The sequence below is a fragment of the Bubalus bubalis genome, chromosome 6, assembly GCF_019923935.1.
Source record: "Bubalus bubalis isolate 160015118507 breed Murrah chromosome 6, NDDB_SH_1, whole genome shotgun sequence".
Lineage (NCBI taxonomy): Eukaryota > Metazoa > Chordata > Mammalia > Artiodactyla > Bovidae > Bubalus > Bubalus bubalis.
The window spans coordinates 120,154,185-120,178,005 of record NC_059162.1 but is presented as its reverse complement, the minus strand read 5'-3'; the positions used below and the strand labels follow the sequence as shown (position 1 = coordinate 120,178,005).

Here is a 23,821-nt window from a genome sequence, read left to right as displayed (position 1 = left end):
CCTTCAGAATGGACTGGTTGGATCTCCTTGCAGTCCAAGGGACTCTCAAGAATCTTCTCCAACACCACAGTGCAAAAGCATCAATTCTTCGGTGTTCAGCCTTCTTCACGGTCCAACTCTCACATCCATACATGACCACAGGAAAAACCATAGCCTTGACTAGACGGACCTTTGTTGGTAAAGTAATGTTTCTGCTTTTCAATATGCTATCCAGGTTGGTCATAACTTTCCTTTCAAGGAGTAAGCGTCTTTTAATTTCATGGCTGCAGTCACCATCAGCAGTGATTTTGGAGCCCAAAAAAATAAAGTCTGACACTATTTCCACTGTTTCCCCATCTATTTCCCATGAAGTGATGGGACCAGATGCCATGATCTTCGTTTTCTGAATGTTGAGCTTTAAGCCAACTTTTTCACTCTCCACCTTCACTTTCATCAAGAGGCTTTTTAGTTCCTCTTCACTTTCTGCCATAAGGGTGGTGTCATCTGCATATCTGAGGTTATTGATATTTCTCCTGGCAATCTTGATTCCAGCTTGTGCTTCTTCCAGCCCAGCATTTCTCATGATGTACTTGGCATATAAGTTAAATAAGCAGGGTGACAATATACAGCCTTGACGTACTCCTTTTCTTATTTGGAACCAGTCTGTTGTTCCAAGTCCAGTTCTAACTGTTGCTTCCTGACCTGCATACAAATTTCTCAAGAGGCAGAACCAGGTGGTCTGGTATTCCCATCTCTTTCAGAATTTTCTAGTTTATTGTGATCCACACAGTCAAAGGCTTTAGCATAGTCAATAAAGCAGAAATAGATGTTTTTCTGGTACTCTCTTGCTTTTTCCATGATCCAGCGGATGTTGGCAATTTGATCTCTGGTTCCTCTGCCTTTTCTAAATCCAGCTTGAACATCAGGAAGTTCACGGTTCACATATTGCGGAAGCCTGGCTTGGAGAATTTTGAGCATTACTTTACTAGCATGTGAGATGAGTTCAATTGTGCGGTAGTTTGAGAATTCTTTGGCATTGCCTTTCTTTGGGGTTGGAATGAAAACACCTTTTCCAGTCCTGTGGCCACTGCTGATTTTTCCACATTTGCTGGCATATTGAGTGCAGCACTTTCACAGCATCATCTTTCAGGATTTGAAATAGCTCAACTGGAATTCTATCACCTCCACTAGCTTTGTTCGTAGTGATGCTTTCTAAGGCCGACTTGACTTCATATTCCAGGATGTCTGGCTCTAGGTCAGTGATCACACCACCGTGATTATCTGGGTCATGAAGATTTTTTTGTACAGTTCTTCTGTGTATTCTTGCCATCTCTTCTTAATATCTTCTGCTTCTGTTAGGTCCATACCATTTCTGTCCTTTATCGAGCCCATCTTTGCATGAAATGTTCCATTGGTATCTCTAATTTTCTTGAAGAGATCTCTAGTCTTTCCCATTCTGTTGTTTTCCTCTATTTCTTTGCATTGATCGCTGAGGAAGGCTTTCTTATCTCTTCTTGCTATTCTTTGGAACTCTGCATTCAGATGCTTATATCTTTCCTTTTCTCCTTTGCTTTTTGCTTCTCTTCTGACAGAATGTGGTCCACTGGAGAAGGGAATGGCAAACCACTTCAGTATTCTTGCCTTGAGAACCCCATGAACAGTATGAAAAGGCAAAATGATAGGATACTAAAAGAGGAACTCCCCAGGTCAGTAGGTGCCCAATATGCTACTGGAGATCAGTGGAGAAATAACTCCAGAAAGAATGAAGGGTTGGAGCCAAAGCAAAAAGAATACCCAGCTGTGGATGTGACTGGTGACAGAAGCAAGGTCCGATGCTGTAAAGAGCAATATTGCATAGGAACCTGGAATGTCAGGTCCATGAATCAAGGCAAATTAGAAGTGGTCAAACAAATGGCAAGAGTGAATGTCGACATTCTAGGAATCAGCAAACTAAAATGGACTGGAATGGGTGAATTTAACTCAGATGACCATTATATCTACTACTGCAGGCAGGAATCCCTCAGAAGAAATGGAGTAGCCACCATGGTCAACAAAAGAGTCCGAAATGCAGTACTTGGATGCAATCTCAAAAATGACAGAATGATCTCTGTTCATTTCCAAGGCAAACCATTCAATATCACAGTAATCCAAGTCTATGCCCCAACCAGTAACGCTGAAGAAGCTGAACGGTTCTATGAAGATCTACAAGACCTTTTAGAACTAACACCCAAAAATGATGTCCTTTTCATTACAGGGGACTGGAATGCAAAAGTAGAAAGTCAAGAAACACCTGGAGTAACAGGCAAATTTGGCCTTGGAATAAGGAATGAAGCAGGGCAAAGACTAATAGAGTTTTGCCAAGAAAATGCACTGGTCATAACAAACACCCTCTTCCAACAACACAAGAGAAGACTCTACACATGGACATCACCAGATGGTCAACACCGAAATCAGATTGATTATATTCTTTGCAGCCAAAGATGGAGAAGCTCTATACAGTCAGAAGAAACAAGACCAGGAGCTGACTATGGCTCAGATCATGAACTCATTATTGCCAAATTCAGACTTAAATTGAAGAAAGTAGGGAAAACCACTAGACCATTCAGGTATGACCTAAATCAAATCCCTTATGATTATACAGTGGAAGTGAGAAATAGATTTAAGGGCCTAGATCTGATAGATAGAGTGCCTGATGAACTAACTATGGACTGAGGTTCATGACATTGTACAGGAGACAGGGATCAAGACCATCCCCGTGGAAAAGAAATGCAAAAAAGCAAAATGGCTGTCTGGGGAGGCCTTACAAATAGCTGTGAAAAGAAGAGAAGCGAAAAGCCATTGGATATCCTCCATTAAATGGTTCCAGTACTCACAGTGGTTTCCCTCCACCCTTTGCTGGCTGACATGGTCAGTGGTACCCAGAGCAGAGTTCTCTTCCCACCCTCTGGCCCCCATGTCCTACCGAGGCGGCTCCAGGACACGTCCAGCTCACCAGCTCGAGTCCTCGGTGCGGCAGACAGGAGGGACGTTCTGTGGGACACTAAGATGATGACCCCTGGCCGAGGGCATGACAGAGTGTGTACATGGCCCAAGGCCGGGTTGGGAAGGCGTGCTGCAGGTTCTGCCAAGTAGAACAGAGATCCAGGTGGTCCCTGCAGATTGGCAGAGAGTACAAGCTAGGACTGGATCAACAACCAGCCACCTGCCGCCTGCCAAGAGCGTGTGTTCTGCTCCGGTAAGGATGCCTTATCAGGAACAGCAGCTGCAGCGGGGGTCTCACCACCTCTAGTAAACCTTCTTCCCTAGGACCTGCCTCTTCACAGTGAGTCAGTGGGGGCACGCTAGGACGCACCCTGCCTTTGGGTTAAGCCCCGGAAGGGAGAGAACACTTGAGAGACTTCCCCCTGGCCCTTCCTACCGTGACAGTCCTCACTCCACAGGTCGGCGTGGCCATCCTGCCAGTGGTCAAGTCCATTTATTTGAATGACATAGACACTGGGAAGGTAACCAGAGGGGCCTGGGCAGCCATCCAGACCAATGTCACCATATCACCCGATCGCCACAGGCCTCACTCTGACCACAGACCAGTGGCATCCTGGCCCCTAGGAACCTGCAGCAATGCACCTGAGCTCCCCAACCCCGCAGCAAAGCACCCGGCCTCCTCCTCCTCCCAGGCAGGCAGCCCTGGGGCACGTGGGGGACAGTGCGGGCAGAGGCAGGTCACAGGCCTCCTCCAGAGCCACAGCCTCCCTTCCAGCAAGGACCCAGGTCTGGGAACGGGGCGTCATCTGGAAATGGGTGCCCAGCCACGCTTTCACCGTGGTGACGGAGCTGGCTTTCTGGACGCAGACTGTTAGCACTCGCCAAGGAAATGTCCTCAGAGAGGTTTAGTTCCCACAGGGCCCTGGCACCCAAGCAGGTCTAGAAGGCGAAGATTCTGTTTCAGAGGAGACGCCTTATGCCCCTAGGAAGCGACCCCCAGTGCCCTCACTAAGAACACGTCTTTCTCATGAGCTTGGGACCGCCTTCTGATGCCATGAGACAGCTGAGGCCCAGGATCCCACCCGGGCCCCAGCAGGACTCACCCACTCTGCCCACTGCATGCCCCCTTCAAGAGTCCACACGGCATCCGGTCCCAGCTCTCCACAGGACACTGAAGTCTTATTTCCAGAAACAATGCGTTCTCAAATGTTTGTTCCAAAAAATACTTTATTCGTTAAACAATATATCCATCATCTATAACATGATCCAAAAATACAGATATACATCTTTACATTATTTAATAAAAAGATTTACAATATTTTTTTCTTTTACAAAGAGAACATCAATAATAATTCCTTGAAAACACAATGTAACATTCAGGTTAAAGCTGCATCATCTTTTTGGATGAGATGTGGTAAGATGAACACCACAGATACATACTAGCGGGGAGGAAACTTCACAGAACTCTCTCCTGAATGAGAACGCTTTTCTTAGACTTCCCACTTTAAAATTCCTCTCATCACAGGTAATGAAGACCAACCACACTGTTCACAAAAAGCTGAGGAAAGCCTGAAATGCCAAGTGTCCCAGCCCCGCACAGGGCAGTCCCTGGCTGCGGCCACACGGGGAAGCTGCTCCTTGGACAGTGTTACTGCTCAAAGCAGTCCTGGCCGAGGGCTGCCGGCGACGGGTCAGGAGGCAGGACTGACAGGCGGCCGGCCAGTGTCCCACGCGCCCCCGCAACTGCCCAGGGGCTGCGTCCAGGAGGCTGCCGCCTTGGGGCAGATGGGGGCCGCCCGGCTCAGGTGGCCCTGCCAGCACCAGGATCGTGTCCGCCTGCTCAGGGGCCCAGCCCGTGGCAGGGACAGTCACAGGCCTTGTGTGCCAGCCGTGAGCCCCTCGAGCTCCGCCGCAGAGGCGGGGGCGCGGCTTACCACCTGCTCCTACTACGCAGCGCGTGCTCTCCTGCGGGAAAACGAGCGGATGTTTCAACCACTGCTGACGGACACGAGCAGGACTGGAAACGGACGGCGCCGCTTCTCTGCACAAGAAGCCTCTCCCCTCACAAGCAGACCCCGAGGACCCTGGGGGCCCGCGCCCTCACGGGCTCAGGGATGCTGTGGCGGTGCCTGCCCGCCCCCGGCGCCAGCGCCCGAGACCAGCGAGCGTCTCATCCTGACGGGGGCGGCAGGCGAGGGGCGAGCAGCGCGGGCCGGGACGCTCCCAACCACAGGGCCTCCGCAGCATCTTCCGCCTTGCGGGCGGCGGCACGGTCAGGAGGCATTCAGCCGGGGCCCAAAAACGTTCCAGGGACCCTCTCTCTTCTGCTCGTGTTTTCCATTTTCTCCAAAGCTACGTGCATGTTATTTCAGTGATATTACTGTAACCAGCAAAAGTAAACACTGGAAACATATAAGCACAGAAACTTTCCCAAAAAGGTGCACAGATGGCACGTTACGCGGTGACAAGCAGGGCGACACCAGCCAACTTTAAACGAAAGCTGCCGGCAGGGAAGTCAGTCACCCTCCTGGGGAACGGCCGGGGCGGCGGGCACCCCGCTGAGGCTCAGGACCGCCGTCCACCTGCATCCACAAATCCCCCGTCCCGTGGGAACAGTGGTGTGAATGGGTCGAAGATGAAATGAGCTTATGAGGAATCACCACAAGGGTACTGTACTTACCTATCTTCTCCACAAAAACTGGTAAAGGAGTGAAAAAAAAAACTTTTCCACAATTTACTCCCCTTAATCTTTAAAATCCATGCTAACAAAAACCTAAGTTACTAAACACCAACTCCCCCAGGGTTTCCGGCCGAGGCAGAGGCTGAGGGTGCCAGCGGGCCCTTCCTCAGGAACGCCGCGTGGCCGGGACGAGCCCGGGGCCGAGGGGCAGCCGTGGCCAGACCCTGCACCGGCCCACGGGAGCCCCAGGGGCCACACGCTGCACAGACTGCCCGCCGCCTCCCAGCTCCCTCTGGCAAGGACTGGGTCAGACGCAGGGCGCTCGGATGCAGACCCAGGGTGGCCCCGGTCGCCTGCCGGATGGTAGCTGCCCTGTGGGCAGTGGCCCCACAGGACACAGCCTCTGCGGCTCCTGCTCACTGTCCCCTCTCTCGGAAGAGCACAGGACGGGCGGCCGTCAGGGGGAAGCAGGTGGGTTCCTGTCGATGGCCCTCCTCACAGACAGGACACGCTTTGTCCAGGCCGGGAAGCTGGGCCTCCAGTCTGTCGCAGACCCCGGGCCTGAGGCAGAGCCGCCATGCCCGCTGCCTTCCAAACACACGCCTGGACGGCCTCAGGGGAGAGGGTGCCTGCAGAAGCCACGCAGAGCGTCCACGCCTGGACCACCCACGCTGCGACCAGCACGGCGGGTCCAAGACCATGTGCTGATTGGGGAGGAGAGACACGCGGGCTTCCTCACTTCATGCAGAACTGCTCCTGCGGCACGGGAGGCTCAGAATCACGGCACATAATCGTCACCGCTCAGTCTAAGCGGCTGACCTGCTGTGCAAGTCAGCAGGCCTCAGGTCAGCTCCCGGCAGCCTGGGCTCACTTCATACTCACACAGACCACTGTCTTCACGCTACCACGATAACTCATCTTCACAGCACAGAGTCAGAATTCCCGGAGAAACGGGCCATCGGCCCTTCCGCTGGACCGTCTCTTATCCGTACTGGTCACGGCACCCACAGCCCGTTTGCTAGTGGACACTTGTTTACTCCAGAAAGAAAACCCCTCATGGAGGGAACAGGCAGTTCAAACGCAAAGGCAGTGCACAGCGAGGCAGAAGCCCCGGGGAGAGCTGGCGCTTCCGGGCGCACCCTGGGCTCCCGGCAAGGCTCAGAGATGCCCGCGGTGGCACCGGGGCCTTGGCGAGCCGCCCCAGGAAGCCAGCCAGACGCCAGGGCTCATGGCTCCAAATGCGACGCAACGGCAGCACACCAGCCATGCACCCCACGGAGTCCCGGGGGCACCAGGGTGACCACCGCGCTCAGGGCCTGGGGTCTGTATGAAAGTCACGAGATCGGAGTCACTGTGGCAAGTCCCCTAAGATTGCTTCTCTGTGCAACAGGGCTCAGGTGGCTTCTCGTCTGTTCAAGGAAACATCCAGAATGACAACTGGCCGTTGAGTTATTAAATATCGTTGGAAACAAGGTAGTTTTAAAATAAACGTAAAATATTGCAACATGAACGAGGGAACATGTTAACTCGCTCGTCTTGTCCAGTGTCCTCCCCGGCCTTACTTCTTCTTCCTCCTCTCTTGAACACAGCGGGGACAGAACCTGTGACGAGAAAGGTGCCGTCAGGGGCCCCGGAAGGCAGGAGGCCAGGCCCCACCTCCCGGTCTCCCGGGACAGCGGGACGCTGTGGCCACGGTGCCGGCACGGAGACCCAGATGCAGATGGCGCAACCCTGCCGTGGGGGAAGGTCTGCCCGACGTCTGTGCTGAGGCCAGGGAAGACCCGAGTCAGCGAGCGCAGCGGCGTGCACACACAAGCACTCCTGTCGCCCAAGCTCACCAGCGCTCCCTGTGCGAGGACTGGGACCACACAGGAAGCGAGCACTCGAGGGGGCACGCTGGAGGTGCCAGGCAGCCCCACCAGGCAGGCGCAGACCCCCGCCCTGCCCCAGGGGGCTCACTGGCCCCATGACCCTGTGCACACAGCTTCCCGAGGCCCCTCCTGGGGAACAGCTGAAGCACCTACAATGCGGCCTCCCAAACCCCGGCTCCCAGCACTTGGTCCAGGGCCTGAGCGCAGCCCGCCCACCCCGGGGTTGGAGGCCAGAAGCCTCGCTGCACCGAGGGTCGCAGAGCACAGGCTCAGATGCAAACTCAGGACGCAGACCAGGTGGGAAGCAGCCTGTACTCTGCCCCCTCTGACAGGGAGGCCAAGGGTCAAGCGCCTGGTGGGTGTGCCCCGGCCCCACCCCTACCCCCGCCCCCACCCGGACCCCATCCCACATCCGCCCAGCGTGTCCTGCTCCCTGAACCGCGCCCACACAGTAGGGAACAATCTTCTAGCACCTACCAGCAAAGTCCTGCAAACAACTCAAACCCACCACGTCCAAAATCAAACCCAAGTCGCCCTGCCTGCCTCCTGCCCCAGAGCCAGCCCACACACCCCTTCTTCCCAAAGGGCTCAGCACATGACCCCACCCCATCCCACACTGAGCCTGCTCCGGGCCGCCAGGTTCCACCGGCTCTGCCTGCCAGGGCCCGGCCGGGTGGACACCACGCGTGGCTCTGAGATGCGCCCATACCCCCTGCCCGGCCGTCCACTGCAGGCAGACGACGCGGACGTCCCTCGAGTGGCCCACGCTCCGTGTGCACACACGGTGGAAGCACGGAGGGCATCATCCCCAGGCCTGTGCTCGGCACAGCCAGCAGGACCAGGCTCTCACACACAGCAGAGCTGCGGCCGCCCACACCTCCCCCAGGACGGAGGCCTCGGCTCCAGGGGCGCCCAGCCCGAGCCTGGCCCTCAGCTGCCATCAGAGCTTCCCCAGGGAGAGTCCTTCATGCCTCGTCTAGACTTACAGTCATCTCTGCCTCCCTCGAGAGCCAGAGCGGCTGCTGTGGGAGGGAGGCCACCTCGCACAAGGTGGGGTCAGGGCGCCAGCAGCCGTCCCCACCCACGGCTCCTCACACCCGGTCCCGCATCCGCGGGTTCCGCCCACCAGGGAGCTCGCGGTACTGCGGTGTTTACCACTGAGAAACAGCTCCGTGGAAGTGGTTCAAACCCACGTGACTCGAGGTCGCAGTCACACAGGGGCGATGACAGCCACAACCTGGGTAAGGCGGGCAGCTCAGCCCCGGGCGCCAGGACGGGCGCGGCCAGCAGGCCCCCCGCCCAGCCCACAAGCAAGGCCGGCGCCATACTGACCATTTTCCTTTGGGCTTCGTGGTCAGGTCCACACAGGCAAAGTGAAACCACTCGATGGGGCACTGCAAGGAGAGGGAGCAGGCGGTCAGTGCCGCCCGCCCGCTGCCCACCCGCCCCGCAGCCCACACTCTAGTCCAGAGGAGGCAGTCAGTGCCACCCGCCCGCCGCCCAGCCCGGCCCGCGCTCACGTCCGGGTTGTCGCAGCCGATCATCTCCCCGTAGGACACCTGATGGCAGAGGCAGTAGGTGGGCTCGTTCGGGTCCACGGGCATGTCCAGCACGTCGGAGGGGTGCACGGACAGGATGGTGTCGGTGAACTCCGACCTGCGGGGCGACAGGCGGGGGCTGGGGACAAACTGGCCCCAAGGGCGCCCATCGAGGGCGCGGCCAAGTGGCGCGGGCCGGTGTGGGGCAGGCGTTCACCACGTGTGCAGAGCAGTCCCCCACCGAGCAGGCCTGCTCCAGCCCCAGCCCTGCCCTAAGGCCGGCGGCACCACCACCCGGCACCACCACCCCTGCGATACCTGAGAGCGCCCCCGCCCACCCGGATCCCGGTGTCCGTGCAGCGCCGCCGCTCCGCCCGCCGCCGACTCCACCGGCACCTTCAGCCCAGAACCGCAGGCGTCCTTGCCCCCAGCCTCCCCTGGGCTCTGCCCCTCGGGAACCAAGCAGCACCAGAGCCACCCCATCCTCGGGGCCACTACACCTGCTGGCCCCAGGAAGCAGCCCACCACCCTGCACCCGGCGGCTGCCCCCGGGCCCCCCGAGCAGCCCAGCCAGACCAGGGCTGCCCGCACCACTCCCAGGCCCCCACAGCACCCAGGCCACCCCCAAGACCGCTGCCCATGGCACCGCAGCTGCGGGGAGGGAAGGGGCTCGGGGGGAATCGACTCTCGTGGGTTTCAGCCTTCTAAAAAACCCCATGGGCTCAGTGAGTGAAACAGAACTTTCCCATCAGTACAGAAGCAAAACCCTCCCTCCCCTACCCCCAGATAAAAACTACAGGCGTGCTCAGATATTCATCTGCTAAAGAGACAGAGCATCACACGAGGAACCAGCAAAGGGAAAGCTAAGAGGCAGCAGCCGACCAGGCGACGTGAATGCACCAACCGGGTAAACGGAAGGGATCCAGGTCCCCGAGGGACTGACTGCTCGCCCCTTCCTCGGGCACCACGCCCCAGTCAGCTGCACCCTGGCCCCAACATGGCCCACGCCCGCAGGGATGCTCTGAGGCCTCCTCTGTGAGGACTCTGTATCCATCTCTGAGAAGAGACTTCCTCTCCGTAAACATCCGAGAGACGTAGCTCGACCCAGGGCTTTCCAACTGCTTCAAGCCCAGCCGCAGACAGGCCCGCTGGCCAGGGGGCTCTCTCTTGGCCTGCGGGGTCCTGTGCTCGGCCAGGCGGCCACGGGGACGATGCGGTTCAGGAGGGCCACTGGGCCCAGCCTCCTCACCGAGGGCTCCGGCCATGTCGCCCCCAATGGCCCCAGTTCACCCGCTGTGATACGGACAGCGGCCGAGGGAATGCTGAGGGCCCTCAGGGTGCTGGGACCACGGGGCTCACCCAGGCTCTGCGCAGCCAGGCACGTGCCCCCCGGGGAGGCGCCCCTGCACTCGGGAGCCGGAGTCTCGTCCCTCCAAGGGGACTCGTGGAGACAAAGGGACACAAGAGGATGCCCGCCTGATCCCAGTTCCTGAGCAGGAAGGAGCAGGAAGCCCTGCCACCACGGGGGAAGGCAAGCCCGCACACCACCACGTCATGGGTACAGACACGTGAGGGCTGTGGAGGGCGGGGGCAGGCAGCACCTGCTGGGTGCAGCGGAGGCCTCGCTGCCCACAGGACCACTCCGACACTGCAGGACCTGCCCACAGCCACACCCATGGTCCATCTACCGAACCCTGCCACGCAGAGGCTGCAGAGCCCAGCCCCTGGACTCCAACCAGCCAGCTTCCCAGGCCCCGTGACCAACCCAGGGAGCAGCAGCAAGAGAGCCTCGCCTGCAGGCGGCAGACAGGCGCTGTGGCTTCCCTGCCTCACCACCTTCCCACCAGCCCCCACCCAGCTCCGTCCACCTACACCGCACGAGGGCGAGCCCTCTGGGAAGCGCAGGCGCTGCCCTCTCCACGACCTGCGTACGCCCGCAAGGTCAGATGAGGAGAAAACCGTGTGCCCCAAGGGACCAAGAACACAGGAGTGGTCACCAGGAGGGCTTTTCTGCTGGGTCAGCGGTAAAGAAGCCACCTGCCAATGCAGCAGACACGGGTTTGATCCCTAGTCGGCACGTTCTTGCCTGGGAAATCCCATGGACAGAAAAGCCTGGTGGGCAGAGTCCACAGGGTTGCAGAGAGTCAGACACGACGTAAGAGGCTAAACACCACCAACCAGGAGGAGCGTGTGCAAAAAGCATCAAATGCACAGCAGACCAGGTGTTTAGATGAACAAAGAAGGGCTTTAGATACATGTTACGGAAGAAGCGTAACTAAGACATTCATGTATGGAGACGTTTCAAAACAGAACTAAAATCTGTAAAAAAAAAAAGAGTTAAATCATGTTCTAGAACAAAAATCACAATATGTGAAATTAACAGCTGATCCTTGAACAACATGGGTTTGAACTGTGTGATTCCACCTACGTGTAGATTTTTTTCAGTAAATACATGCTACAGTATTATGTGACCCTTGGATGTGGAACCTCGGATTCAGAAGGATATCAGGTCAGCACACCTGACCCAGGTGAGGGGGGAGGGGCCACAGCACACCTGCTCAGGTGAGGGGGGAGGGGCCACAGCACACCTGCTCAGGTGAGGGGGGAGGGGCCACAGCACACCTGCTCAGGTGAGGGGGGAGGGGCCACAGCACACCTGCTCAGGTGAGGGGGGAGGGGCCACAGCACACCTGCTCAGGTGAGGGGGGAGGGGCCACAGCACACCTGCTCAGGTGAGGGGGGAGGGGCCACAGCACACCTGCTCAGGTGAGGGGGAGGGGCCACAGCACAGCTGCTCAGGTGAGGGGGGAGGGGCCACAGCACACCTGCTCAGGTGAGGGGGGAGGGGCCACAGCACACCTGCTCAGGTGAGGGGCCACAGCACACCTGCTCAGGTGAGGGGGGAGGGGCCACAGCACACCTGCTCAGGTGAGGGGGGAGGGGCCACAGCACACCTGCTCAGGTGAGCACGTCTGCAGCCTCAGCAGTGACTGGTGGTGTCATCCTCAGCAAACACCAACGTTCTCTGGGGAAAAAGAAAAAAAAGCACCTCTCACCCTCCTTTATGCTTCTTCTTCTTTGGGGTGTCATCTTCTGAGGTCCTCCTGCCGCGACCCCTGGAGCCCCTCTTTTCTTTCTGACCTCGACCTTCTGAAACAAGAAAGACCCCAACTTTGTTCACAGAATTCCTGAGGCAGGACAAGGTTTACCCATATAAAGTATTTACCGTGATATCCCTAACATACTTATCAGACAAAATTCTTCAAAACTCCACGGTTAATAGTAACAAAATGAAGAAAAATTAAGACTTGCTTTTTAGCCCCCGTCCTCCAGTGCTCTCGAAGTCGCTGCCCTCCAGCTTGTCCTTCAGGTCCGCCTCAAAGCGAGCCAGGTCTGCATCCAGCCTCCGGATGTGCTTGTCCACCTGCATGGAAGGACACTCACAATCCGCGTGGCTCTCAGGGCGAAACGCCCTGGGAATCACAAACGTTCCCAGCGTCAGCCAGAGACTGCTGTCTGCCCTAGGCTGAGTCCTGAATTAACGAAGCTCTGCTAGAACAAGGCCCACTATTTCCTAGTTGATGCAAAGGTCTTTTTTCCCCACATATGACCCATCAACAGAATAAAGCCTGCTGCTGCTAAGTCGCTTCAGTTGTGTCCGACTCTATGAGACCTCATGAACTGCAGCCCACCATGAACTGCATCTCCCCTGTCCCTGGGATTTTCCAGGCAAGAGTACTGGAGTGGGGTACCATTGCCTTCTCCAAGAATAAAGCCTACTGGGGAGAAAACCTTGAAGGGATGAGAAACAGCTGTGAGACGTGGAGTAAGGGCTGAGGACACTAGATACCGAATCTTAACGTAAAATGTGAAGCGTGCACAGGTCCTTAAGGAGAAAACGACTTAAGTTCTAGGTTCAGGATGGAGCTGGAAGGAAGGAGAAAGAGGTGGGACATCACCCGTCACCCGTGACCACACAGGATAACAAGGGAGGGGACACTCCTGCTGAGCAGCTGCAGGGTCATCACAAGAAAAGAGCCTGCTGGCAGTGACGGCCACCCATCGCCCCCTGTGGCAGCTTCCCAAGCGGGAACCACACGGCCCCGTCAGAGTGAACCAGAGTCCTCAGCTTCATTACACATCAGAGAGAAAACAGGAGTACCTTAAGGATGCTGATCGCACCTAACTCTCAGGAAGACAGGCTGCTTACTCAAAGGACTTACTGCTTTAGAGCATCAAAACCCCAAACATAAGCATTAAGCTCTCCTTCGAGAGGCTTCTTTCTCAAACACAACCGAATTTGGGCTTTAATAAATCACTATTTCTTTCTATTGGGAGGTGAGGATGGGGCACCTCAGACAGAACCCCATGTGTGCCACTTCATGAGCCTCAAGTGAGGCAGACCTGAGAGGGAGGTCGCCAGAGCAAGCCCTGGGGTCTCACCTAAAGCTGATAAAAACAAACAGCAAAAAAATACACACACACACGTAACTGAACCAGCCGAAAGGTCGCAGAGCACGAGACTACACCAACGCTCCCGGGAGGAGGCCCCTCCACGGCGCGCCTTCGCGAGCCACATCGCTCCGCCCCAGCCTGGCCTCTGCCTGCCCTGCCGCTCTGGGCAGTGTTCCCCGCCGCGTGGGGCGCGGCGTGTGCCTGGGGCAGCCCGCACTCACCATCTCGTAGGTCTGCATGGCCAGCTGCACCTTGTCGTCACTGTACTCCTTGCACTTGTTGTAGGCGCTCTGGATCTTCTGCAGGTGCTCCACTCGCTGGTCGGAGGAAAGAGTCTTCACGGTGGAGATGTACTCTGCAGCCAGGATGTCAATCTCAGCTTTCTTGTCTGAGAGAGAAACGGTTGAAGAGCTATTTCCCGCGTGTGATCCAGGACAAGCTCACCAGACCGGCAACCAATAAAGCCTGACGATGACAAGTTCCAGCAAAGAAGTGGTTGGCTCGAACTGGCCACCTGTGGTGGCAAGGGGAACAGCCTTCCCAGACACTGTGGATCAGGGCCACGGGCAGACACCCCGACCAGGGCAGGGTGCCCAGGACAACCCAGTGTATCCTGCTACCCAGGAAGGGCTCACTGTGCCTCCCTGGGCTCTCAAGAGTCCCTGTTTGAATAAATGATGTGCTCACCTCACCTGTGAGCATGCTACTGTCAGGGACATACCCTAAAGATTTGGAGGCCAGGATACACACGGGAAAACGGCCATAACTACAGATAACAGGAAACAACTCAAACGTCCAATCTAGGATAAAACAGATTAATAAGCTGCAGTCCATTCACAGAACAGAGCGCTGCTGCTGCTGCTAAGTAGCTTCAGTTGTGTCCGACTCTGTGCAACCCCATAGATGGCAGCCCACCAGGCTCCTCTGTCCCTGGGACTCTCCAGACAAGAATACTGGAGTGGGATGCCATTTCCTTCTCCAATGCATACAAGTGAAAAGTGAAAGTGAAGGTGCTCAGTCGTGCCCGACTCTCAGCGCTGCCCAGCAGTAAAAAGACACCGGCCAATCCCACCAACCAAGAAAGGCACGAAAAGCAGGAAAACACACACAATGTGATGATTCCATGGTCGTTAAGGGTGGAGACAGACGCACACGTTAATGCTTCAGTGTAGAGACCATCCTTGCAGGTGATAACTCAGGGTGCACTCCTCAGGGGAAGAGGGCCTGCTCAGGAGTCTCACAGGCCGTGGGCACCAGGGGCTCTATTTCTCCATCTGGGGAAAGGGTCTCTGGGTATTATTTGCTAAGCAATTTATAAATGTTTAAACCACTTCAGTATTCTTGCCTTGAGAACCCCATGAACAGGAAAAGGCAAAAAGATAGGACACTGAAAGATGAACTCCCCAGGTCGGTAGGTGCCCAATATGCTGCTGGAGATCAGTGGGAAAATAACTCCAGAAAGAATGAAGGGATGGAGCCAAGGCAAAAATAACACCCAGTTGTGGATGTGACTGGTGATGGAAGCATGGTCCGATGCTGTAAAGAGTAATATTGCACAGGAACCTGGAATGTTAGGTCCATGAATCAAGGCAAATTGGAAGTGGTCAACCAGGAGATGGCAAGAGTGAGTATCGACATTCTAGGAATCAGCGAAATAAAATGGACTGGAATGGGTGAATTTAACTCAGATGACCATTATATCTACTACTGCGGGCAAGAATCCCTTAGAAGAAATGGAGTAGCCATCATAGTCAACAAAAGAGTCCGAAATGCAGTACTTGGATGCAATCTCAAAAACGACAGAATGATCTCTGTTCATTTCCAAGGCAAACCATTCAATATCATGATAATCCAAGTCTATGCCCCAACCAGTAACACTGAAGAAGCTGAAGTTGAACGATTCTATGAAGACCTACAAGACCTCCTAGAACTAACACCCAAAAAAGATGTCCTTTTCATTACAGGGGACTGGAATGCAAAAGTTGAAAGTCAAGAAACACCTGGAGTAACAGGCAAATTTGGCTTTGGAATACGAAATGAAGCAGGGCAAAGGCTAATAGAGTTTTGCCAAGAGAACGCACTGGTCATAGCAAACACCCTCTTCCAACAACACAAGAGAAGGCTCTACACATGGACATCACCAGATGGTCAACACCAAAATCAGACTAATTATATTCTTTGCCGCCAAAGATGGAGAAGCTCTGTATAGTCAGCAAAAACAAGACCGGGAGCTGACTGCAGTTCAGATCATGAACTCCTTACTGCAAAATTCAGACTTAAATTGAAGAAAGTGGGGAAAACCACTAGACCATTCAGGTATGACCTAAATCAAATCCCTTATGATTATACAGTGGAAGTGAGAAATAGATTTAAGGGCCTAGATCTGATAGACAGAGTGCCTGATGAACTATGGACTGAGGTTTGTGACATTGTACAGCAGACAGGAAACAAGACCATCCCCATGGAAAAGAAATGCAAAAAAGCAAAATGGCTGTCTGAGGAGGCCTTACAAATAGCTGTGAAAAGAAGAGAAGCAAAAAATAAAGGAGAAAAGGAAAGATTTGAATGCAGAGTTCCTTTGAAAGGCAAGGAGAGATAAGAAAGCCTTCCTCAGAGATCAATGCAAAGAAATAGAGGAAAACAACAGGATGGGAAAGACTAGAGATCTCTTCAAGAAAATTAGAGATACCAAGGGAACACTTCATGCAATGATGGGCTCAATAAAGGGTAAAGATGGGCTCAATAAAGGACAAAAATGGTATGGATCTAATAGAAGCAGAAGATATTAAGAGATGGCAAGAATACACAGAAGAACTGTACAAAAAAGATCTTCACAACCCAGATAATCATGATGCTGTGATCACTCACCTAGAGCCACACATCCTGGAATGTGAAGTCAAGTGGGCCGTAGGAAGCACCACTACAAACAAAGCTAGTGGAGGTGATGGAATTCCAGTTGAGCTATTTCAAATCCTAAGATGCCATTAAACTGCTGCACTCAATATGCCAGCAAATGTGGAAAACTCAGCAGTGGCCACAGGACTGGAAAAGTCCATTTTCATTCCAATCCCAAAGAAAGGCAATGCCAAAGAATGCTCAAACTACCGCACAATTGCACTCATCTCACATACTAGTAAAGTAATGCTCAGAATTCTCCAAGCCAGGCTTCAGCAATATGTGAACCATGAACTTCCAGATGTTCAAGCTGGATTTGGAAAAGACAGAGGAACCAGAGATCAAATTGCCAACATCTGCTGGATCATGGAAAAAGCAAGAGAGTTCCAGAAAAACACCTATTTCTGCTTTACTGACTATGCCAAAGTCTTTGACTGTGTGGATCACAATAAACTGTGGAAAATTCTGAAAGAGATGGGAATACCAGACCACCTGATCTGCCTCTTGAGAAACCTATATGCAGGTCAGGAAACAACAGTTAGAACTGGACTTGGAACAACAGACTGGTTCCAAATAGGAAAAGGAGTACATCAAGGCTGTATATTATCACCCTGCTTATTTAACTTATATGCAGAGTACATCATGAGAAACGCTGGGCTGGATGAAGCACAAGCTGGAATCAAGATTGCCGGGAGAAATATCAATAACCTCAGATATGCAGATGACACCACCCTTATGGCAGAAAGTGAAGAAGAACTAAAGAGCCTCTTGATGAAAGTGAAAGAGGAGACTGAAGAGGTTGGCTTAAAGTTCAACATTCAGAAAACTAACATCATGGTGTCTGGTCCCATCACTTCATGGCAAATAGATGGAGAAACAGTGGCAGACTTTATTTTTTGGGGCTGCAAAATCATTGTGGATGGTGACTGCAGCCATGAAATTAAAAGACGCTTACTCCTTGGAAGGAAAGTTATGACCAACCTAGACAGCATGTTAAAGAGCAGAGATACTACTTCGCCAACAAAGGTCCGTCTAGTCAAGGCTATGGTTTTTTCTGTGGTCATGTATGGATGTGAGAGTTGGACTATAAAGAAAGCTGAGCACAGAAGAACTGATGCTTCTGAACTGTGGTGTTGGAGAAGACTCTTGAGAGTCCCTTGGACTGCAAGGAGATCCAACAAGTCCACCCTAAAGGAGATCAGTCCTGAGTGTTCATTGGAAGGACTGATGTTGAAGCTGAAACTCCAGTACTTTGGCCACCTGATGTGAAGAGCTGACTCATTGGAAAAGTCCCTGATGCTGCGAAAGATTGAAGGTGGGAGTAGAAGGGGATGACAGAGGATGAGATGGTTGGATGGCATCACCGACTTGATGGGCATGAGTCTGAGTAAATTCCGGCAGTTGGTGATGGACAGGGAGGCCTGGCGTGCTGCAGTCCATGGGGTCGCAAAGAGTCTTAACATGATTGAGTGACTGAGCTGAAATGAACGCTTATTTCTGAATGTAAGTGGTCTATCTCACAATAAAAGAAGTCTCTGTATTCACTAGTCAAAAGGCTGTACCTCAGTCAAAAACCAGTTATTCCAATCTCACAAAGTATGTGCCCAACAGGATGTGTGAAAAAAGTGTCCATGCCCAAGCACATCATCAAATGTAAAACCTCACAGATAAAGAGAAAAGTGGAAATAAAGATCACATCTTCAAAGCATCAGGAATGCAAACGACAGTGGCCGTCTCAGTAGCCACGCGGAAGCTGGGAGACGACGCAGAAGCACCTGCTGCGCTCTGGGGGAAATGCCTGTCAATCTGGGATTCTATACCCAGCCAAGTACTCGCTGCTGTAGTTTCAGACACGCAACATTATTCACCTTCCTCTCTACCCTTTTCCCAGAAGCTCCCAGAGAAAAGGCTCCCCTGAAACAAAGGGGCAAATCAAGACACAGCACGCTTAGCAACCTAGCAAACAGGGCTCCGCACGGAGGAGCAGCAAATGGAAGAAGGCCTGAGGCAAGGCCTGGGGCAAGACCCGCCGGTGAGCTGCGGCGGCCCCGTGTGGGGCACACAGAGGCCTGGCAGGTGCCTGGCGCAGCGCACCGGGAATGTGGGAGACAAGCCGAGCAGCAGAGCAGGGAGGGACGCCAAGAGAAAGTCAGGTCAGACAGGGCACATGCGCACAGCAGATGGTCCGCTACCAACACAGCGGCCCTGACGCACACAGCATCAGTACAATGTGAAGCCTGGCCCACAACACCCAGGACATGGTGGGAAGGAGCTGTGCGCACATGAGCTGGCTGGGCGCAACCAGAGACGTCAATCTTCACTTTCTGTAATAATTGAACAGCTAAAGTCTAAAACCAAAAGGAAATAAAGTAAGAAATGCAGCAAAAATGAGCTGCTTAGAAATACGGAGTTACATACCAAAAGATCCAAGAGCGCTGTATAAACTATACACACAGAGCGTGAAAAGAGAAAGTCTCTTAAAGAGAAGGTAACACACACTTTAACTGCAAGGAGTGGACGAGGGTTATAACGAAGAAACGTAGGAGCACCAGGGACTCCGCCTGATTGCACAGACCCAGCACTCTCTCTGAGACATGACCCCACGCCCGCAGCACCACCCCCAGGGCCCTGCCTTGGGGAGCTGCTCTCCCCACCCTGGCTGCACCCACCTTCCGTCCTCTGGTCCAGCTCTCGCATCAGCTGGAAGTTCCTCTGAAGCTCACAGGGAAGGTTCTCGATACCTGAAATACAGACACAGCAGGACAAAAACTCACCTTCCAAGCTCCACACCTCAAGGCTACAAGGGATAAGCCCACTCCAGCTTCTGTTTCTTAGGGTTCGGAAACAAGACGAATCAGGGTATCTTTTTCCAGGGACGTGCTCTGAACACTGAACACACCCTGGTACAGGCTGACGTGCTTGAGCGCCGGTCAGAAACTCAAGAAGTCAGTGTCAAACAGAGGACAGAGGGCGCCCACGCGACCTTCCCACCCCAGACCCCAGGCCACTCCTCCCTTGCAGACACCCCGTCCCAGCAAATAAGCCCAAACCCCGGGGTGCTTCTCCAACTTGACTCTGAACTTGGGGCACCGGAAAGTGCCAACCGGGGCTGCGTGGGGGAACGTGATACAAAGATGGAGCTGCCCAACACAGAGGCACTGGCCACACGGGGCGACTGAGCACCTGAAATGGGGCCAGTACCACAGAAGGACTGAGTTTCCCATTTTACGAGAGGTTATTTAAAATCAAACAGACCAGGAGGGACAGCACAGTGAGAACCCTGCACCACACTGGTCTGCTATCCCCACTGCCAGGCTCCTGGTCCAGGCCAAGCCCGCCCCCTTCCTGCAGCCAGGATGGGCCCCTCTCATCAAACAAAGTTGCTGCTTAAGCCCCAGGGCTCCCCGGCTCAGCAGACAGCAAGCGGACCCCTCAGAGCCTCTCTGTGGGACCCCCCCAGGCTTCGTACAGCAGCAGTACCCCTGCACTCTCAGATGTGCCAGGCTCCTTCATGACCTTTAAACTCCAGTGAACGCTTAAAAACTCCACCTGCCCCATCTGATGGCGTGTCCCAGGAAAATTCCTGGTCCACAGCAGGTGCTTAGGGAGTGAGCAGGGGTTTCTGTCCCCAAGCCTTCACACGGGTGCCCCGCAAAGGCCAGGAATCATATTCATTGGACTCTCCTCGTGGGACCCACCAGAAAGCACCAGGAAAGAGGAGGGTAAGCCGCAGGGCCCCCCCGCCCCCCCCCCCCCGGGAACCTGGGTGCTCTCCCACCCAGGACCTGTGTTCAGGCTGGGCCAGGACTGGGTGATCCCTGTGGATCACCACAGTCTTCTCCAGAGCAGAGGTTCAATCCCTACTCTCAACAACCTCACGTGGGAGTCTGGGGGCTGTGAAAATCCCCAGTACAGCACAGTGCTCTAGAGCCATGGGGCCCAACATCCACCAGCTCCCCCCTCCACAGGCCATGCCCCAGCGGAGGCCAGACTGGAGTCAGAACGAAGGACTCCAACGTGGGATCGCCGCTCTCAAGCAAGAGACCGTAACAAGCTACCGTGGCTTCCGCAGGCAGCATCACATGCTCTGTGAAATGTGGAGGAAAAAAGCCACCTGCTCAGGAGTTCTCCAGAGAGGACAACATGTGCAACGCGTCGGGACATCTGGCCACGACGATGACCCCTGCCTTGAACCCCTTAACCCAGGCCAGTAAGTAGCGCCCCCAGTCCCTGGGCACGGACCGGTACCCTCAGTGACCCTCTGCGCCTGCATGCCTTGCAGATGCACGAACTGAGGTCTGGAAGTGAGGCACAAGCTAGATCACAGCACAAGCAGGCACAGAACCCAGAACCCCGAGGCCCTGGGGCCCCCAAACCCGACCCAGAGTCCCAGGCGATTGGGACTCAACCATTGGTGGGCCAGTCCCGCCCCCAAGGCGGGCAGGGCTCGGAGGGGCGGGGCCTGGCCAGAGGGGGCGGGCCCGACAGGGAAGTGAGCGGAGCCCAGCCGATAAGGGGCGGGGCCCCGCACAGGAGGCCGGGTTCAAGGGCGGGGAGGGCGGGGCCTGCAGGCAGGTGGGCGTGGCCGTCGGCAAGGCAGGGCCGGGCCGCCCGGGCCCCGCCCCGCGGCGCCGGCCCCGCCCCGCCGTGACGCACCTGGAATTGGCGCGGCAGTGCCGGCGGTGCCCCGCGCCGCCCGCCCCGCGCCCCTCCCTCGCCGCCCCGCCCGCCCCGCGCGCCCCCGCCGCCCCCGCCGCCACCCGGCCGCCCCGCCGCCCCCGCGTGCCCCGGGGCCCGCGCGCGGAGCCCGGCGCTCGGGGAAGCGCGGCAGGGGCGGCGGGGCGCGGGCGGCGGGCCGGGGCGGTGCGCGGGGCGCTTACTGTCCAGGTAGTGCTCCAAGTACATGGCGGTCGCCATCTTCGTCCGCGGCCGCGCTCCGGGTCTGCGCGGGCGGTGGCGCCGCGAGGGCCGGGGGCGGGGCCGTCTAGTCACTATTAATGAGCCGCGCGCGCTGATTGGGCGCCGGCCGGGCGGGGCCCCCGCCTCGGCTTCCGGCCGGGCCGCGCGCGACCTCGCGCGGGGGCTGGGCGGGCTGGGCGGCCCTGGCGGGCGGGCGGGCCGGGTGCTCGGCCGAGGGCCCGGGAGCGCGCCTAGCGCCTGGAGGGGCGACTTCCGGGGCCCGCGGGCCCGGAGCCTGCGATTCCCCGGGCTGCCTGGCGGGGGCCGGCGTTCTAAACCCCAGGCGGACATGTAAAAGGGGGAACGAGTTCACTGTTTGCCAGCTTTACCTGCATTATACAAACTCAGGCTGTAGGGAAATGTACAGCTTCCCCACTCCCGGAGGCGCGGGCCTGCGACCGTCTTGCTCACCCTTCGATCCAAGTGATACCAGTGTCTGTGCAACCATCCCCGCTCCATTTAATGCTTGGTGTGAAAATTCACACGCACGCTCCCGTGCACTGTTGCACACCACCCCTATTTTATTGTTTCGAGTAGATAAGTGTTTTTATTAATAGAGTTTATTTTTAGAGCAGTTTTTGGGTCTCAGAAAAATTGACAGGAAAATACAAGAGTTCTTATACACCCCTTCCACGCATACACAGTTTTCCTTATGAACATTTTCCATGGCTGGGGCACATTTATTACAATTGATGAAACAGTATTGATACATTATTATTAAGGTTTCCCTGCTAGCTCTGGTAAAGAACCCACCTGCAAATGCAGAAGACTCCGCCTCGATCCCTGGGTCGAGAAGATCCCCTGGAAAAGGAAATGGCAACCCACTCCAGTATTCTTGCCATGGGACGTCCCATGGACAGAGGAGCCTGGCCGGCTACACTACATAGGGTCACGAAGGAGTCGGACGCAACTTAGCGACTAAACAACGACAAAAAGAAGTCCGTGGTTTACATTAGGCTTCATTCTGTGTTGGACATTTATGTTACGTGGCACCCATTACAGTGTCAAATGTAATAGTTGCTCTGCCCTAAGAATCAGCTGCTTCTCCGTTCTCCCTACTGGGGGACCCCTGGCAAACACTAATCCTTTCACTGTCTCTAGCTCTGCCTTTCTCAGAATGTCATATAGTTGAAATCGTAGAATGTGTAGCCCTTTCAGATTGGCTTCTTTCACCTAGTAACATGCATTTTAAGTTTCCTCCATTCCTTTTCGTGACCCGACAGCTTCTTCCATTAAAAAAAAAAAGTATTCATTTGACTGCGTCAAGTATTGCAGTACTTGGAATCTTCATTGCATCATGTGGGATCTTTCCTTGTGGTGCACAGACTCTAGTTGTGTCTCTTGGGCTCAGTACTTGCAGGAAGCAGTCTTTGTTGTTCCACAGCAGGTGGGAATCTTACTTCCAATTAGGAATAAAGCTCCTATAACCATGTTCAGGTTTTTGGGTCCACACACTTCAATTCCTTTGGATAAATACCAAGAACTGTAATTGCTGGATCAGACTGTAATGTTTAGCCTTGTAAGAAACTGCCAAACGGTCTTCCACAAAGGGCTGTACCACTTTGTATTCCTACCAGCAATGGATGAGAGTTCCTGTGGCTGCACATCTTCGCCAGCATTTTGTGTCACTAGTGTTTTGGTTTTGGGCCATGAAAAAGACGTGCAGCGGTATCTCCTTTTATTTCCAATTCTGGAAAGCCTGGTGTGCTGCAGTCCATGGGGTCACAGAGAGTTGGACATGATTTAGCGACTGAACAATGACATGCGGTGTTGGGAACCTTTTCACATGCATATTGCCACCTGTATGTCTCTGGTGAGGCGTCTGTTCAGATTTTCTGCCCAGTTTTTAAAATTGAGCTGTTGGGTTTCTTAACTGGTGAGTCATACTATCCACTTTTCTACCATTTACATTTTTAACTTAATATGCTTCGCAAATTCTGGCCTGAAGTCGCTCAGTTGTGTCTGACTCTTTGCGACCCCGTGAACCGCAGCGCGCCAGGCCTCCCTGTCTGTCACCAACTCCCGGAGTCCACCCAGACTCATGTGCGCTGAGTCGGCGATGCCATCCAGCCATCTCACGTCTTACTCAGTTTGATGTCATCCTGGTTACTAGCCATGTTTCATTGGGTCACTATACCTACTTTAACAGGCGCCTTACAGAGGAACACTGTTTTGATGGTTTCCTGTTTCTCATTACCATAAATGTTCTGGTGAATATTTTTCATACAGTTGTTTGTATCTGTCCTGGTTATCTACTGCTACATAATATACCTGTAAACTTAGTCGTCTAAAAGAAACATTTTATTGGAGCTCACAACTTTTATAGTCAGGCGTCCCAGCAAGGCTCAGTTGGATTATTGTTTTGTTCTGTGCAATATGATAGAGATCTCCAGAGCGGCTAGAAGGTGGCATTCAACTGGTACCTGCACCAGAGCACCTAGGGTGCGGCCTGTCCAGCCCAG

The 23,821-nt window shown here is 54.5% G+C and overlaps 1 protein-coding gene across 1 annotated transcript; it reads right to left on the bottom strand.

Annotated features, from left to right (window-relative positions):
* Positions 1-4,170: 4,170 nt before the first annotated feature.
* On the bottom strand, positions 4,171-21,424 carry ING5 (inhibitor of growth family member 5). The gene is made up of 8 exons (XM_025289336.3): positions 21,281-21,424; positions 19,070-19,141; positions 13,727-13,893; positions 12,363-12,474; positions 12,107-12,200; positions 9,033-9,168; positions 8,845-8,906; positions 4,171-7,242 (listed from the first exon to the last, which is right to left on the bottom strand). Exons 1-8 carry the CDS (start codon positions 21,315-21,317, stop codon positions 7,200-7,202), a joined length of 723 nt encoding a protein of 240 aa, XP_025145121.1. The 5' UTR covers positions 21,318-21,424; the 3' UTR covers positions 4,171-7,199.
* Between the last annotated feature and the right edge of the window lie 2,397 nt (positions 21,425-23,821).

Coding starts and splice junctions, on each gene's coding strand:
- ING5 (XM_025289336.3), bottom strand. CDS start 21,317: ATGGCGACCGCCATGTACTTGGAGCACTACCTGGACA. Junction 8,907..9,032: donor TCGGCTGCGACAACCCGGAC/GTGAGCGCGGGC, acceptor CTCTCCTTGCAG/TGCCCCATCGAGTGGTTTCA. Junction 7,243..8,844: donor ACGAAGCCCAAAGGAAAATG/GTCAGTATGGCG, acceptor TTCTCGTCACAG/GTTCTGTCCCCGCTGTGTTC.